The sequence below is a fragment of the Echeneis naucrates genome, chromosome 8, assembly GCF_900963305.1.
Source record: "Echeneis naucrates chromosome 8, fEcheNa1.1, whole genome shotgun sequence".
NCBI classification, from domain to species: domain Eukaryota; kingdom Metazoa; phylum Chordata; class Actinopteri; order Carangiformes; family Echeneidae; genus Echeneis; species Echeneis naucrates.
In genome coordinates, this window is record NC_042518.1 from 20,028,622 (window position 1) to 20,045,809 (window position 17,188).

Consider the following 17,188-nt stretch of genomic DNA (forward strand, 5'->3'; position numbering starts at 1 on the left):
ACCACTGGTGTGTTTGTGTTGCTGTGAAAATCACACAGGTCTCAAATGTTGATTCTGCACTGGGTGAGTGCTGTATGTTGATACTTAAAATGCTCCCAGTATGATTTTGAAAGTGGAAAAGATGTCATGCAGTGTTTTCTCACAGTAGTACTGTGTACTAAAATCTGTTCGTGTGAAACTAGACCTGAGAAAAAAATTAATCCACTAACGTGACTTAATAGTGATTAGAGTTACAGGTTATGTACATCATTACTGGGAGAGTTTCTATTCAGTAGGGCTAAGCAAGAGAAAATTATCAAAGTGAATTGAATATCACTGAGCACTGAAACATAAAAACATTAGGTTCAACATGCAGAAGTTAGCTTATTTTATTTTATTGCACAGATAAATTATTTCAACATTTTACAGGCAGCTTTTGAAAACAGAATAACACTGGAATTAAGTAGTTTGTTCATGATAGGCTTAGTGTTTGGTTCACAGAGAATCCACAATGTGCAAAACACGGAAAATAAATATGAACACAGAACACGTTATACATCAACAGTTAAGACTGGTAGTTTCACTTTTCCATATATCCAATCCAAGTTAGAATAAATGAATTGAATGATTTTAATGTAGCGGTAAAATAAGCAGTGGACTATGGAATTAGTGAAAGGGGACTGTACCCCTGTTTGTGGTGTATATGCTAAGCTAAGCTTGATTTTTTGACGCAAAATGTTATCATGAATTGTTTTTTCTTTTACCAAAATGAGAAACTGAATTAGTCTTTCAAACACAAAGAAAAATACAGGACTCATGAGTATTCATCAGCTGTAGCAATTCAAAAATGTTTCTACTTATGAAAAAAAATAAAAATAAAAATAAATAAATAAATCAACCCTCCCATGACCTCTGATGACTCATTAATCTTCTAACCCTGAGTACACAAATTAGAGTTTAACACAACAGGACAGTTTACATGAAACCTTTGGGATAAGAATCACAAAAATACTAGTACAGTGTTAAGTTGTTCAATTGTAGCAAAAAATAATTCTATGATAAATCAGCAACATTCTCATTTATTCTCTCTGAAGTTTAAGTCAGCAAAATGCAATATACAAATGAGGAGCTTCATTCAGATGGGCTAACACAACTGGAATGGCAAATATTGATGTTTTTCAGGCTTTGATTAATTCTTCTGCATCTTCATGCAACAACCTGGACTGAGTGACTGGATGATTACATATTAATAAAAAAAAATAAGAAGCTTCCCGGGATATCCCTTACACTTGTGTGGTTACACTGGAAGATGGACCAGAGGTGGATTAGAAAGGTCTGTAGTTCCAGAAGCTGGAGAAGACTGATATCTGCAATGGGAAGACACAGGAGCTTTATGAGGCTTTAGTAAAGCTGCAGTTATACCAAATTATTATCTACCATCCAGTTGAAAACTACACCATAGGCAGGTACAGTGCATCCGGAAAGTATTCATACCACTTCACTTTTTCCCCATTTTGTTATGTTACAGCCTTATTCCAAAATGGATTTAAATTCCTTTTTTCCCCAAAATTCTATACAAAATACCTCATAATGACAAAGTGAAAAAACTTTTTTAGAACATTTAGCAAATTTATTAAAAATAAGACACTCAAATGTTGCATATACATAAGTATTCACACCCTTTGCTATAAAACTCAAAATTGAGCTCAGGTGCATCCTGTTTCCACTGATCAGCCTTGAAATGTTCCTCCAACGTGATTGCAGTCCACCTGTGGCAAATTGATTGGACATAATTTGGAAAGCAACATCTGTCTATATAAGATCCCACAGCTGACAGAGCACGTCAGAGCACAAACCAAGCCATGAAGTCGAAAGAATTGTCTGTAGACCTCCGAAACAGAGTTGTATCGGGGCACAGATCTGGGGAAGGTTACAGAAAAATATCTGCTGCATTGAAGGTCCCAAAAAGCACTGTGGTCTCCATCATTCAGAAATGGAAGATGTTTGGAACCACCAGGACTCTTCCTAGAGCTGGCTGCCCAGCTAAAATGAGCAAGCGGGGGAGAAAAGCCTTGGTCAAGGAGGTGACCAAGAACCCGATGGTCACTCTGACAGAACTCCAGCGTTCCTCTGAGGAGATGGGAGAACCCTAAAGAAGGACCACCATCTCTGCAGCCCTCCACCAGTCAGGCGTTTATGGTAGAGTAGCCAGACAGAAGCCACTCCTCAATAAAAAGCACGACAGCCCACTTGGACTTTTCTAGAAGGCACCTGAAGGACTCACAGACCAGGAGAAACAAAATTCTCTGGTCTGATGAAACGAAGAACAAACTCTTTGGCTTAATTTCTGGAGGAAACCAGGAACCGCTCACCACCTGGCCAATACCATCCTTGCAGTGAAGCATGGTGGTGGCAGCATCATACTGTGGGCATGTTTTTCAGGACTGGGAGACTTGTCAGGATCGAGGGGGATAAATGAATGCAGCTAAGTACATCGACATCCTTGATGAACACCTGCTCTAGAGCGCTCAAGACCTTAGACTGGGGCGACGCTTCATCTTCCAGCATGACAATGACCCTAAGCACACGGCCAAGAAGACAAAGGAGTGGCTTCAGGACAAGTCTTTGAATGTCCTTGAGTGGCCCAGCCAGAGCCCAGACTTGAACCCGATTGAACATCTTTGGAAAGACCTGAAAGTGCACTGACGCTGCCCATCCAACCTCACTGAGCTTGAGAGGATGTGCAAGGAAGAATGGGAGAAACTCCTCAAATCCAGGTTTGCCAAGCTTGTTGCATCATACACAAGAAGACTGAAGGCTGTAATCGTGGCTGAAGGTGCCTCGACCAAGTATTGAGTAAAGGGTGTGAATACTTATGTATATGCAACATTTGAGTGTCTTATTTTTAATAAATTTGCAAAATGTTCTAAAAAAGTTTTTTCACTTTGTCATTATGGGGTATTTTGTGTAGAATTTTTGAGGGGAAAAAAGGAATTTAATCCATTTTGGAATAAGGCTGTAACATAACAAAATGTGGAAAAATGAAGTGGTATGAATACTTTCCGGATGCACTGTATGCTGAGGACTCAGGACCCAACACAACTTGGACAAAGTTACCTTGTCTCATAGTGACCAGCACATTGAGGTCTTCCTGTCTATGTACACCCATAGCCTGTGTCTAAAAGTGTACATTCTATCTAATGACACTCAGTGGGCCACTTTTATTGATGTCTATGTGAAAATGGCCATGCTTGAATTAGTGTCTTAGTAAATACTTTTCCCATGAGTTTATGGTCTTTCAAAGTTTTCTTCAATGCAACAGTTTTAAATGACAGTCCCATTTCCAATTTAAAGCTATTTAAATTGAAAAAAGCAAAACATCCATTACAGTGTAAATACTGTGTGTAAAAAAAAAAAATAAAAAAAATAAAAAATAAATAAATAAATCAGGATGGCAAATTTACCGGCAGTTCACAAACCAATGGGTAATGCCACAGTGGGTTGCAATTGGACTGCGCCCAGCTGTAGGTCTGATCAGTTTGTAGGCATGGCTGGATTGAAATACACTCCTAATGTCAATAGTGCTGTGGGCTGGTTTTGAAGTCCCCACATTGGTTGCCTCTCTGCTTAGCACTTCGTGGATTGAAGCTGGCATTAACTGTATGTCTGACATGCTTACATCCTTTGAACCATATGACTCCTCGGGTCCTCAGGCAAGAGTGTTCAGTTGCAGCACTAAGACAGCTTTTATGCTCCTCTTCACTCTGGCTTTTAGTGAAGTGAATATATTTTATTCTATTTTTTCCTTTTAATAATCCCTTGCCCATGTTTTTGTTTTTGCTAATACAAATCTATCCCAGAATCCTTAAAAAAAAAAAAAAAAAAAAAAAAAAAATCATCAATCATTTTTGAAGCACTTTAATCAATGTGAAAAGTGACTGTGACACTGCCATTCTCTGTGGCAGGGTCATCTTCCAAAGGAGACACCCACCTTGTCCTTGAGCTGCTGGCAGAGCTGCAGGGAGATGGTAAAGAACACTAGAGTGTCATTGAGCCAAGGCACCACACACTCCACCTTGTGAACATGGCTCACCTCGAAACGGTTGTTGTTCAGCTCACTGAGAAGTAAAGACAAAGCACATTACTTCCACTTTATGAATGTAGAATAGTTTCTAATTGATCTGATTAATTGACTAACTCTTCCTATTTACATAATATTACTACTTTTTAATCTCTTTTTCTTTTGAACTGTTTATTTTATTCTGCTCATATATCGAGCATTCTATATAGAAAGAGCAAAAAAATTAAAGGAGGTGGCTGAACTTACAACATTGCACCAGGGTTATGCAACACTGAGCTTCCAGCTGGCTTGAAATTCTATAGAAATGAGAGAAAAAAAAAACAACATTGGTCACTCATCCCTCTGTGTCTTCATTAAGTGTTGCACTGAATCATATGTTTAAACCTTGGTTGTGTTAGGAGGCAGCACATGAAGTTGGTAGACAGTCAGACAAAGTTTGCTCAAGTTGATGTAAAAGTTGACCATCACATCTCCAGGCATGGGAGGCATGAACATTTTCTATTGATGAAAAACAAGAACAAGGAACATAGAAAAGTACAAATCAACTGGCATTTTGTTTTCAACGTTATTATGTAGTTTCTTCGCTGGAGACCATCTTGTTTTGTATACTCCAGAACAGGAGTATGTGAACATCTGAATGTTAAGTCTTTCTACCAGATCTTTAACCTGCTTCTGCACACAAAATTAGCTTGTAGTTCTCAATCGAGCCCAGTTCATCCTGAGATGAACTCTGATTAAGATCAGAGTTCTATGTTCAGACACTTCTGCAAATCTTAAAACCTTTCTGGCTTCCAGATCCAGCATGATGTTTCATCTCCAGGTATAAAAAAAAAAAAAAAAAAAAGCCTCTACATTAAATAATATTTATGTTTTAACCTCCCATTGTCGGTTGTACTTTGTCGCTGTCTGTGTGTGTGCGTGTGTATTTCCTGCTGGCCTGTACCATCAGACCACTGGTGGCGAGCTCAGGCAGCGTCATGGATGCTGGGGTGGTGAGACGGTTTCGTGCTCTTGTCAGCTGGAGCATCACTGCGTCCATGAGCTGCAACAGAAACATGCAGTTAGAAGCATCTCTGAGAAAGTTCCAATATTGGGCAACTGGTCTGAACTGTACATTCTTCAAGAAGTTTCACCTCATCCATGAGACTCCATTAATTCTGTGTGACTGTGGGGCAAATCCAGGTATCCAGCCTTGGTGGGATTGCTAACAGCACCATTGATACTATATATACTATATTCCTTCATACTCTTGGTTGCTGTGATAGCTGCCATCACGGTTGTTAAAAATTACCTTAACTAAGCTGTGAATGATTGTTGGAGTCACATGAGGCCAAATGTCGATGGTTTAGTCTCCTGGAAAGCGAGGGTGGGGAGTATTGCCTGAAGCCTCTGCCTCTGTTCGACGATGGTTTCGCTTTTAAATAGCAGCCTCCTGGACTGCCGCTCCTGCGACACTCTGGCTGGGGGCCAAGCCCTCACTTGATTGGTGTCTTATATTGCACTTATTGTTCACTCAACACATACTTCACTGTACATTTTCACAGGCACATTTATGAACATAAACATAATACACATGATTTTAATGCACCACTCCTTGGGGAACAGACAGGGGTAGGTTCAGAAGGCTCACTGTTGGGGCAGGCTGCAGAACAGCAGTGAGCTGTAGCCCTCTGACTTGTCCCCACCCTTTTCTCCTGTCCCCCAATCTTAATCCAACACACCACATCCAGGGTCACACATTCATGGTGCAGGATTATGCTTCTTTTACAGGGATTGAGGAAGCACGGGAAAGGAGGAACACTCACTTAATGCTAATCATGGCATGGCTCAGGGGGCCAGTTCAGAGATCTGTTCTCTAGATCTTGCATCTAGAGATTGGCCATAATGGGAAAAACTGAGCCCATGGCACAACCATGCTTTTATCTGTACATTTTAACATTGAGAGACAGAATACCACAAACAAAATCCAGAATAACAACATCATATAAATTTTACATATTTATTATCAGATTTCTGCATGAAATAAGTATTTGATCCCCTACCAACCAGCAATAATTCTGGCTCCCACAGACCAGTTAGTTTTCCATTAAGAAGCCCAACTCATTACCCAAAACACCTGTGTCAACTCATTACATTGTTATGCAGCTGTATAAAAGACTAGAGCTGTCTAAGGACATCAGGGACAAAATTATAGACTTGCACAAGGCTGAGATGGGCTACAAGAAAATAAGCAAGCAGCTTGGTGAGAAGTTAACAACTGTTCGAGCAATTTTTAGAAAATGAAAGAAACATAAAGTCACTGCCACTCTCCCTTGATCTGGGGCTCCACGCAAGATCTCGCCTTGTGGGATATCAATGATCATGAGAAATATCAGGAACCAGCCCAGTACTACACAGGAGGAACTTGTTAATGACCTGAAGGCAGTTGGGACCACAGTTACGAAGAGAACCATTAGTAACACACTACACTGTAAAAGATTAAAATCCTGCTGCATAAGGCACATGCAGAGTCCCATCTGAAGTCTGCCAAAGAACACCTGGGTGATCCAGAGGAGGCTTGGGAGAAGGTGATGTGGTCAGATGAGACCAAAATAGAGCTATATGGCATCAACTCGACTCGTTGTGAATACTGTGAAGATTAAAGGAGGAAACCTTATGCTTTGAGGCTGTTTCTCAGCTAAGGGAACAGGACGACTTCACTGTATCAAGGGGAGGATGAATGTGAACACTGAAAACCCAAAACATACAGCCAAGGCAATGAAGGAGTGACTCAAAAAGAATGATATTAAGTTGTGGAGTGGCCTAGCCAATATCCAGACCAAAATCCCATTGAAAAGCTGTGGAGGCAAACCTGATGAAAAAAATACAACAAATGTCTGACCTCTGTGCTTGCCAGCAAAGGTTTCTCCACCATGTATTAAGTACTATTGTTCTACGGATCAAATACTTATTTCATGTGAGAATCCATCCATCTTCTACCGCTTTTCCATTTCCGGGTCACGGGGCTGCTGGAGCAAATCCCAGCCAACACATGGACAGGTCGCCAATCCATCACAGGGCCAACACACAATGACGAACAACCACTCACACTCGTATTCACACCTATGGTCAATTTAGAGTCACCAGTTGACCTAGACATGCATGTCTTGGGAGGATGGTGGGAGGAAACCCACACAGACACAGCGAGAACTTGCAAACTCTGCACAGAAAGGATCAAGGTTGGGAACCAAACTCACAACTTCTTGGGGCAACAGCGCTAACCACTATGCCGCTGAGCCGCCCTCATGTGAGAATATGATAGCAAAAATATATCAAATCAAATCAAATCAGAGTTATTTGTATAGCACCAAATCATAACAAAGTTACATCAAGGCACTTTACATATAGAGCAGGTCTAGACCAAACTCTTTATAAAATTATTTAAAGAGACCCAACAGATCCCCCGATGAGCAAGCACTTGGCAACAGTGGCAAGGAAAAACTTCCTTATAAAATATATAAAATTGTTTACTCTGGATTTCTGTTTTTTGTGATATTCTGTTTCTCAATGTAAAAATTGCCCTATGATTACACGTCTACACAGTTAATTTCTTTGTAAGTGGACAAACTTACAAAATCAGCAAGGAATCAAATAAGTATTGTTCCCACTGTAAATCCAGTACTTCATCAGCACAAGGCTGAATACCTGGTTTCCCTACCAGTCACTCAGAACCGATGAAACAGATGAGGTGAGACATCTCCAAGAATGTAAAGTTTAGTTACTCTAAAATCAGCTTCCTCAGATGCTACATGGAGTTGTTGTAGATTTGACACAGATTTGAATCCTATCCATGTTAAACTCTGTGCTGACTGTTGCCCTAACAGGGACTGACCTTATTAACTTCAGCCCCTGTCTTGAAATGGTAGCTTTCATCACGGCTGTTCAGCAGCTGCAGAGCCTGGTTCACATGGTTCCTGGCATCCTGGATCTAATGGAGGAACAGAGACAAGAGGATTAGTGATAAGTATGAGAGTTTGAAAAAGCACACATTTCTGTATGCTTTCAGTGTTTATGCATGTTCTCTCTGCTGCTGAGTGTGGCTTCTTGTGGGGAGACTAAATCATCCTTCACGCTACCAGAAATAATAAGTTAACCTTAGAGCACTGCTAGCAGGGTTATCAGTAGGTCATGTAAAAAACAACAGACTATAGGACAACCCATGCAATATGAATAGTCAACATGTGCCTGGTCAAAACAACCATCATTGGGAAAAACCAGAAAAATTTGCAATACATTGTGCACGCTATCGTTTGAATAATCAAGCCAAGGTTTACATAAAAACATACATTTACAAAAAAAAAAACATTTCTTGGCAAATTCTCATAACATTGCTATCAGGCCAATTTCATCAAGGTCATCTCAGTTGTACCTCACAGCACTTTATTAGGAACATCACACCAGTCAGTTCCTCCCTCTGCTCAAACAATTTCAGTTCTCCATGTCCTGGATCTACCAGGTATTGAAACTTTCCTCAGAGACCCTGCTCCCTGACCAGAGGCATGGCCTGATGGATGTATTTAATCTTAAAGAGTTAACTTCAGGGTTGAACCTAGGTTTCAATATCAAAAACGTGGTTTACTTTCTGTCGGGGTACGTTGTCATGGTAACTTATACAGAATACCTAAGTTCAGGATAGGAGCTCGGCAGGTATATTTGACCACCTACTAACCAGTAATTTATGTTGGATGAGCCTATTGATACGGGTGATAGAATAGTGAAAGGAGCTCTAAAGAGAGAGAAAGAAAGTTAACCCGTTTGGTTTTCCGTGTTTTTCCAGACAAGGTAAGCAGGCTTGCCCCCAAGTCTGCTTTGCTCCACTGTGGTGTGAACTTAAATAATGAGGGAAAATTGTAAAACAAGCAATAAAAAAATCCGAAGCATAAATTTATGGGGAACATACAGTAAATCTTGCTTATTAAAAATCCAGGCAGTTTACGCGCTGACAGAGTCAAGCAATTATTTTTTTTGCCAGCATTTGTTACTTCAGGCAGATACCACAGTGTAACATTTTGCTTGAATTATTGATTTAGAGTATTCAAATTTTATTTTTTAGATTTTAGTTTTCTCCTCCACTGTGAAATATGCAGCTATTAGTGTCCTCTCCATGGTCTGATTGGTTGTATGCAAAAAAAGTCTGCCCTTTTATGTGAAAACATGCAGATCTAAAAAGGAAACCCTGGGTTAAAATAGTAAGTTGATAACCAGCTTCATGAGACAGCTTATCAGGACTGTGGATGTCTGGGGAAGGGAACCCAGATAATGAAAAGAGATCCAATGAAAAGTTAATCCAGCTTTGTGAGTTAGGCCCATGGTCTTCAACTGTCTAGTGCAGGTGAGTCTGTGTCCTTTGGAGCCTAGGATTCTGTAGTTGGTATAATCCATCTACCTCAAGGTTAGACGTCATGTTCAATGTGTTGTGAAGCTTTTCTGCTTCACCACAATAGTAAATAATTGCTACCTGTTATTTTATCTTTATTGTGAATGCCATGCAGATAAGCATTTGTTAGAAATGTTTAGATAATCATGTCACTACCTGCATGTGTGTGTGTACAATCAAAGTCACAATGTCATATTTTTATCTTTTTAGTATTTGTGGCTCTGGTTTGGATCTGAGGATTTTATTCCCTGGTGATATGTAATTGGTTGGTTGGATAGTTGTAAAAATAAGGAGGTGTGCAAGTGTCCCTAATTAACTGCGTGTGTTTATCTGCTGTCTGTTGGAAATGAATTTGTAGAGATTTCTGTTCCTGAAACAGTTTTTGATTTCTCTAGTAGCATCAATCACCTCAGACACACTGTACCTGCTGCAGTTTCCATTGCTTGTCCTCTCTGAACTGAAAGTGCAGAACTTGGCTACTTTTTGTAACCTTCAGGTTTATGTCCTGTTGAGAAAAGCAAAACATGAACAGGACATTGGGCTGAATTACAGTTTGAGTTTCATATAATGGGATAAAGCCTTGATGAGAAATGGTCAAACTCACAGCCTGAACTAAAGCCTCTCCCTGCAGAGTCAGCACCCCCTTCACTTGATCCATGCTACAAAACAACAAATCATATTTCACTTAAGTAGCAACACAGACACATCAGGTAAGGCAGATTATAGTGAAGCAATTTTTGATAAGTATGAGAGACAAAGTACCTGACATAAGATCACAATGTACAGTAAAGCAGCCAAAGTCACAGGTCAAATGAATAATTTGGGATTTGTCATTAGTTTTTACTTGATGTTTACATGAACTTTAATTTGTGTTTGGACATATTTTTCTTTTTTCTTGAAAATGCTCTGTTTCTGTTTTTATCAGTTTTAAGGTTGGTTTCTCTTTTTCTTAATAGGCAGCATTGGCCAGGGGCGAGATTCAAAAAGGTTACAGAATATATTATGCATTAAAAACTCAAAAGGCATCATCCCTAGAGGACAGCTATGAAAAAGGTGTGTTAGTGTGTTTCAGTCATTAAAAATGACAGAAAATAGGAATAACCATATAATAATAAAAGCAACCAACAGCTCTAACCTACTCTAAGATGAAATACTTTGAGATATTGCAGTATTACGTTGAGCTGCCGAGTATGAAGTTTTCCTGTTTGAGCTGACTCTCCAGGCCTGGTGTCGGCATTGAAAAACGTCTGTGTGCTTCCTGTTGACAACAGCAGAGAAAAATATGTCACAAGATTAGAACTAAAACTACATCACAGTAATTTTTTTCTTGCAGGTTATTCTGTTGGCTTCTAGTGAACACTTCTGACTTGATTGTTGTTCCACAATTCAGTTACATGTAACAGACACAGAATATGTTGATAGGGAATGTTGGGTCCTTTTAAAAAATATAAAGATGAATAATTTCAATGTGACAGCTTTGGCACTATATCAATAAAAGTTCTAAATCAAGGTTTATTAATTGCATAAACAATCATGTATACTGCAAAATGCAGTTAAATGCTTTGTGCACCAAGACAATTTAAAAACAAAAAACAGCCAGAAATAAATAGGGGCGATAGAAAAATAGGATGGTAAGTGACTTTTAATTAAAAGGTAATCAATCAAATTAATATAGGATTTTATAGAGTTCTGTGCAATTTGTAATAATAAATTAATGATGAATAAATGAACATACGCTGTTTTACATGTGTAAGGTACTTTGTGCTATCAAACAATCAACTATCAAAAACTATCAAAACATGACAGTTGCATGAAATTCACATCATTAAACTATAAGTTTATAAGTAATAAGTATTATTAAAATAATAAAATTTATTTATAAAGCACATTTAAAAACACAGGAGTGCAAGACAAAGTACTGTACAAAGACAAAGCTTCAACTCAAAAAATAAAAATATACACATAAGAGACCTGATGACCTAACATGCAAATAGAGACATTAAAAGAATATGAAGGGCACTGGGAACCAAATCCATGACCTTCTTATTGTGGAGCAACAGTGCTAACCACTATGTCAGCAGCTGCCCTAGTTAGACAGGCTATAACTTATAATTGATTTTAAGTTTAATCTGCTAAAAGACATGACATTGGTACACAAAGTTTAATGTAGTCATAAATGAACTGAAGTTTGGAATGAAATAGGCATGTAATCATAAAATACTGTTAAATAATGTTTTATCATTGTATTATAGAGAGCATTCTTCCCAGCTCCTTTACTGCTGGATTTGGTAATCGTACTGCCCGGGAGCAAAAATCCCTGAACAGCTGTGCACCATGCATGTAAAATATGTAAATATGTAAAATCACTCCCGAACCCTAACCCTAACTCCAGCTTTAAAAGACCTGTACAGTGCAAGGCTTTTATCTCCGGCCACTAGTACTATAAGTGACCCTAGTCATCAGGCAAATGCTATAGATCAGCTCTTTGCTGATGCTCTTTGTCTCGCTTTGTGAAGAACTTTTTTCCAAGTGCAGTACTCAGACTCAACAATTCTTATATTAGCATATAGTGTGTCCCCTCAAAATATATATTGAACCCCCTTTTGATGTGCTCATCATTATTGTGTCTATGGAATTTGGCCATTTATACACATTTATCTACACTTTTATGCATTATTTCTTCTTTTAGTCTCATGCAGTCATGGTCAATGGGTGCTGTTTTTCTTTTACATTTCATTTGTTGTATTCCTATATTGTCTTTTATATGTTTATCTTTAATTTATAAATTCTTGCACCCACTTCCAAAGCAGAATTTTACATTAAATTGCAATAAAACATTTGCCTAAGTCAGAGGACTTGGTTAAGAAGTCCTTATTGTATTTCGGCACCTGGTAAATGACCAACACAGCATATCATTCTGGCTAGAGTCTAATTATTATAATACTTTAATTTGACAAGGTTAGATTTGCTCAGTGGTTCAGTGGTAAGCACCTCAGTGCAAGACATTCCTGTGATCGAACCATGAGCCTGGGGTCTGTCTATGTGAAGTTGTGCATGTTTTTCCTGTGTCTGCATGGGTTCCTTCCAGGTACTTCACAGTCAAAAGACTTGCATGTTAACTTGCAACTTTAAATTGCGCATGGGGCTCCAGCTGCCCTGCAACTCTGCACAAATAAGTCGTATAGAATATGGATGGATAGATAAATTGCAACTACCCACAAGGAGCTAGCTAGAGTTAAAGCTGTGATAGGTGCCCTATTTTAGGCTATTTAAATTATAACCATTCGATGATTGAGGATATTGGACTGCAATTTTTTGTGAGTTCACACTTTGGATTTCCTAAGATTTTTGACATTTGTGGTAGCATGTACTCTCTGAACCACTGTAAGTAAATTAAGTATTGTTCCACTTGTGAAATGTGGGTTCAAAAAAATGTATTAAGTTGTCTTTCTGCTGTTTATGTATCAGGTGACTATCTGACTGATCAAAACTTGATCTACTCGTGTCATTGGCTAAAATCTGGTTGACTGTTTGCTCTAGTTAATTCACTGCCATGTCCTCCATTTTCATAGGGCACGTAAATAGGTTGAATCTTGTCAGACCCCACCCCCCGCCAGTTTGAAACATGCATCTCCCTGAACTCCCTGCAGGACTTTTGTGTCTATAGGATGTTTCTTTATTTGGTGCAATGTAATGTGGTGTATACGCTATCAAAGGGTTTCCTTTGTCTCCAAGAGTAAATCGGGAGGCCGATCTTTCGGTTATCATGCTCCTCTTCTCTAGAACCAACTTCCAGTATCAATCTGGGGGGAAGACTCTTTAACTTTTTTCAAGACTAGGCTTAAAACTTTTCTGTATGACAGAGCTTATAGCTATATAGTTATTGTTATACTTATAGCTTATAGTTAAAAATGTAAGTAAGGAAATTTTTCCTTGCCACTGTTGCCAAGTGCTTGCTCATCGGGGAATCTGTTGGGCCTCTTTAAAAAAATGTATAAAGAATTTGGTCTAGAACTGCTCTATATGTAAAGTACCTTGATGTAACTTTGTTATGATTTGGTGCTATACAAATAAATCAGATTTGATTTAAGTCCACAGAGTTTCCTTTTCCCAAACTTCAAACTTCCTCAAGAGCCATCGACAACATTTATAAAAGCATTCTCACAGTGAGGAGGACTCCCCAAGACAAGTAAACAGATCTCCATGTACATTAATGGATTGTAAATCTTTTAATGACGTCACTCAATCCTGAATAGGACAGTATACATGAAATCTTAACTTTTACCTTAAGGACATCCTGGAGCTGCTTCAGGACAGCATGTACCTCTTCTTTCAGCAGCCAGTTGAATTCGTCCTCCTGCCAAAAAGATAAAATTAAGATTTTCCTGCAGAATGACAGGAATATAAAGGATGAAGGGCTAAAATCCCCCTGGAAAAAAAAAAAAAAAAATTTACAGAAACCTTTTGGTGAAAGTTGATTCGTTGAGGAAGGTGTAAGAAGACTCAGCTTATTACCCTCTAACATCTGGATTTCAGAAAGCAGCATTTGGATACAGGTCAAATGACTCGACAGTACACATAGGCATTTATCACATATCTCTGGCTTCGAGGGGTACTGATGCAAACACTCAGGTCATCATACAAAATCATTTTCACTCCTTCTCCAGCTATAATGTTGATTTTGGGTCTATAAAGTGCAGCCTGAGCAACCTTAAACCTGCATTCTGCCTAATGGCCATCAAAGGAAAAAGTTGTAAAAATATGTTAGATTAAATTGAAGGTTGTGGAAACAGTCATACTTCTTATTCAGTACCTCAGTAAACATCTTCCTAATTAATTTAAGGTCTCCATCTTCAATTCTTCAACTCCACATAGTACTGTTAATTTTTTAAATGATGGCCTTACTTAGAAGGAAATAGACCATAAAATATGGTCCGCAATGGGGCAGTGGTTCTCAAACTTTTTCTGTCATCCTCAACCATGGTCTAGGAAGAATTTTCAAGGTCCACCTCCCCCTGTTGACCCAACAAAATGCTACCGAAATGCCCCTGGCTTAAAATTGTGTTCTATCTTAAATAAATAACATCCATTCTCTACTTCTTTTCCGTTTCCGGGTCATGGGGTGCTGGACCCAATCTCAGCCAACGTTCCATCACAGGGCCAACACACTAGAGACGAACAACCACTCATGCTTGCATTCAGCCCTACGGACTCATTAGAGTTACCATGCATGTCTTTGTATGGTGGGAGGAAACCGGAGTACCCGGAGAACATACAAGTTTTGCTTTTTATTGTGGGGCGACAGCACGAACCACCACACCGCTGTGCTACAACAAATACCACAAAGTAAAAAATACATTTTGTTTTAAATTGTACTTCAGATTGTCACTTTCCAATTTTGTGAAAAACGCAAATGTGTTTCTATGTATTTGCATATTGGGCAATTCTGTATGCAACTCTGTATGAAATCAATAGTGCTTTACTTCACAGAAGCAGCATTTACCATGCATTTCTCCTGCTGACAGTATTCTGCCTTTGAAAGAAAGACTTTGTCCTCACCTGCCATATCTTTATTCCTCACCCTTTGAGAACCGCAGCATTATGGTGTGGCTACCAAGTGATTGACAGACTGCAGCACACACAGCAACTTGGCCAACGAACAGCTCAGACCCAGCCCTCACACCTCCTTAGCTCCACACCAGGGAGGAAAGTATATAAAGATTATAGAATAAAAAAAATCTAACAGTAAGATGCAGTTTTTAAAGCTTGTACCCTGTACTTTCAGTCATATGCTGCAGCTTCATATGTAATTTGCACTTCATACTCTGCCAGTTTAATAAATGTTCCTAGCCCAAGATGCTAGGAATGTGCCCAATCTGGCTATACTCCACCTGTCACTAGTTTCCCTTCCTTGTAGCGTTTTTTGTTAGGTCGTTCCCCCTGTAGACTGGGATTATCCAGCGGAGGGGCTCTGACCAGGAGTCTCCAACTCCAGTCCTGGAGAGTTTTAGATGTTTAGAAAACACCTGATTCAAATGATAAACTAGTCATCAAGCTCTGCTGAGGTCTGATGAGGGCAGTAGCCTCCCAGGACCTCCAGGACCTGTACACATGCTCACACTTGACCAACCTTCCTGCTTCAACACATTTTAATTCGTTGTATTACTATATCCCAGTCGATGCAGTTGTCGTGGTAACCACATAATCAATGCTATTAACTCTGCATGTCAGTTATCATAACGTTATGGCTGAATAGTGTACACGAGTAGACGTAATATGTTTGTATGTAAAACCGTGTAATTGACGCAACAAATCTGAAACCGTCAACTCGGGCATTGGGATTTTATTGACCAGTCCACTAAGTAATCAGACAACCGAGAAAAAAAGTGCAGTGAAGTGTTCACTGCGTATACAGTTCTTACTGGCTATGGAGGCCAGCTCGTAGAAGGACTGGGCTGAGACAGTCGGCTGCATGTATAAGGTCACGGTCATTCCCCCGCCCAGCTCCAGCTCTGGCTTCTGCACCTGCACTGTACTGCGAGTCGCATATGTCCAGCTACATCCTCCAAAGACAATTATTAGATATTAAATATCAAAACGCGAGTTAGCCGAGTGGTTAGTGAGTAAACCAGCCAGCCATTGAGCCGCTGTGTTTCGCTGACCATTCTCGGTGCTGCAAACTGAGACAGAAGAGCTTACCAGCACGGCTCTCTCCACCTGGTTGGCAGCGGACATCTTTGGGAGCTCGGACAGAGACCTCTGCGGGTTGAGCATTTCGTCCAGCGAACAGAAGCAAAGCCTCGAGTCCCACCTTGGAAGCCCTGACCGCTCCTCGGGATGAAAGCGTCTCACTACTAGCTTAGCGGTTGATCTGTTGCCTTCAGTGTTGTCGGAAATATTGTGTGCGTTCAAATGACATTTGTCAGCCTTAAAAAACACCCGAGATATTACCACTTTGGCCACGAGACGATTTGCCTGCGGGTACATTTTAAACGAATTTAAGCCTAAATAAAGAAAATTCCGTATGTTTCAACTGTGTGCAATTTAATCTTAAATGTCTCACTTCGGTCATGTTTCAAGCATAGAACGATGTCTTCATAGTGCCACACTGGGCATTCGCATGATGTCTGTGGTGCAAAATAGCATTTCTTAAATATATGCCGTTATGAATTTTGACCAAACCAGCAAGTATGGATGTCTGTGCCCATTCCGAGAAACTTGAACACACCATTTGGCTGGTCACACATTCACCATAAAAATTGACCCACCCACTCGTTCTAAGAGGCGTTAAAAAACAACAACAAAACAAACAAATAAACAAAAAAACTTCCGCTTCAGCGTCACGCAAGCGAACTGAGAGCATCGGTGTGGTTCAGGTGACATGGAAAATGTTGACACATTGAGAAAGGGAACATTTGGAAACGTCAGTGGGCGGCGGAAAATCTGAACATGTACGATTAGGCTACCGTGTCAATAAAGTCTGAAGCAAAACATTTTTTTAGTTCTTTCAAGATTTAAAATGAAATTACATCACATTGAGACATTTGTGTAGCCTAACACCTTAGGAAATTATCCCTCGTATTTTGCAATTTATATTCTAGTTATGTGAAAACATTTACAATTCCTTTGCTGATGGTCACTATCTGCAACCAAACCTACAAATAACTTCCATCTGGCCTCAGTCTTATCACCTCATTCATGGCTTCAGGTAC

The 17,188-nt window shown here is 39.5% G+C and overlaps 1 protein-coding gene across 3 annotated transcripts; it reads right to left on the bottom strand.

Moving 5' to 3' along the window:
• Positions 1-345: 345 nt before the first annotated feature.
• On the bottom strand, positions 346-16,551 carry rogdi (rogdi atypical leucine zipper). Of its 3 annotated transcripts, XM_029509453.1 has the most exons (12): positions 16,176-16,551; positions 13,762-13,833; positions 10,652-10,734; positions 10,081-10,135; positions 9,901-9,981; positions 7,932-8,027; positions 5,004-5,102; positions 4,445-4,558; positions 4,307-4,356; positions 4,073-4,097; positions 3,971-3,994; positions 346-1,346 (listed from the first exon to the last, which is right to left on the bottom strand). In XM_029509453.1, the coding sequence occupies exons 1-12, from the start codon at positions 16,461-16,463 to the stop codon at positions 1,305-1,307; spliced, it is 1,029 nt and encodes a 342-aa protein (XP_029365313.1). In that variant the 5' UTR covers positions 16,464-16,551; the 3' UTR covers positions 346-1,304. The 3 variants fall into 3 exon arrangements, with proteins under 3 accessions (XP_029365313.1, XP_029365314.1, XP_029365312.1); XM_029509454.1 differs by lacking the exon at positions 3,971-3,994; XM_029509452.1 differs by having other exon boundaries at positions 3,971-4,097.
• Between the last annotated feature and the right edge of the window lie 637 nt (positions 16,552-17,188).

What these genes read in the sequence shown, in the direction of transcription:
- rogdi (XM_029509452.1), bottom strand. Translation starts at nt 16,463, where the DNA reads ATGTACCCGCAGGCAAATCGTCTCGTGGCCAAAGTGGTAATATCTCGG. An exon ending in GAGAGGCTTTAGTTCAGGCT is followed by an intron (nt 9,982 to 10,080) that starts GTGAGTTTGACC and finishes TTTTCTCAACAG; the next exon opens with GACATAAACCTGAAGGTTAC. An exon ending in TCGCCACCAGTGGTCTGATG is followed by an intron (nt 4,559 to 5,003) that starts GTACAGGCCAGC and finishes TTTCATCAATAG; the next exon opens with AAAATGTTCATGCCTCCCAT.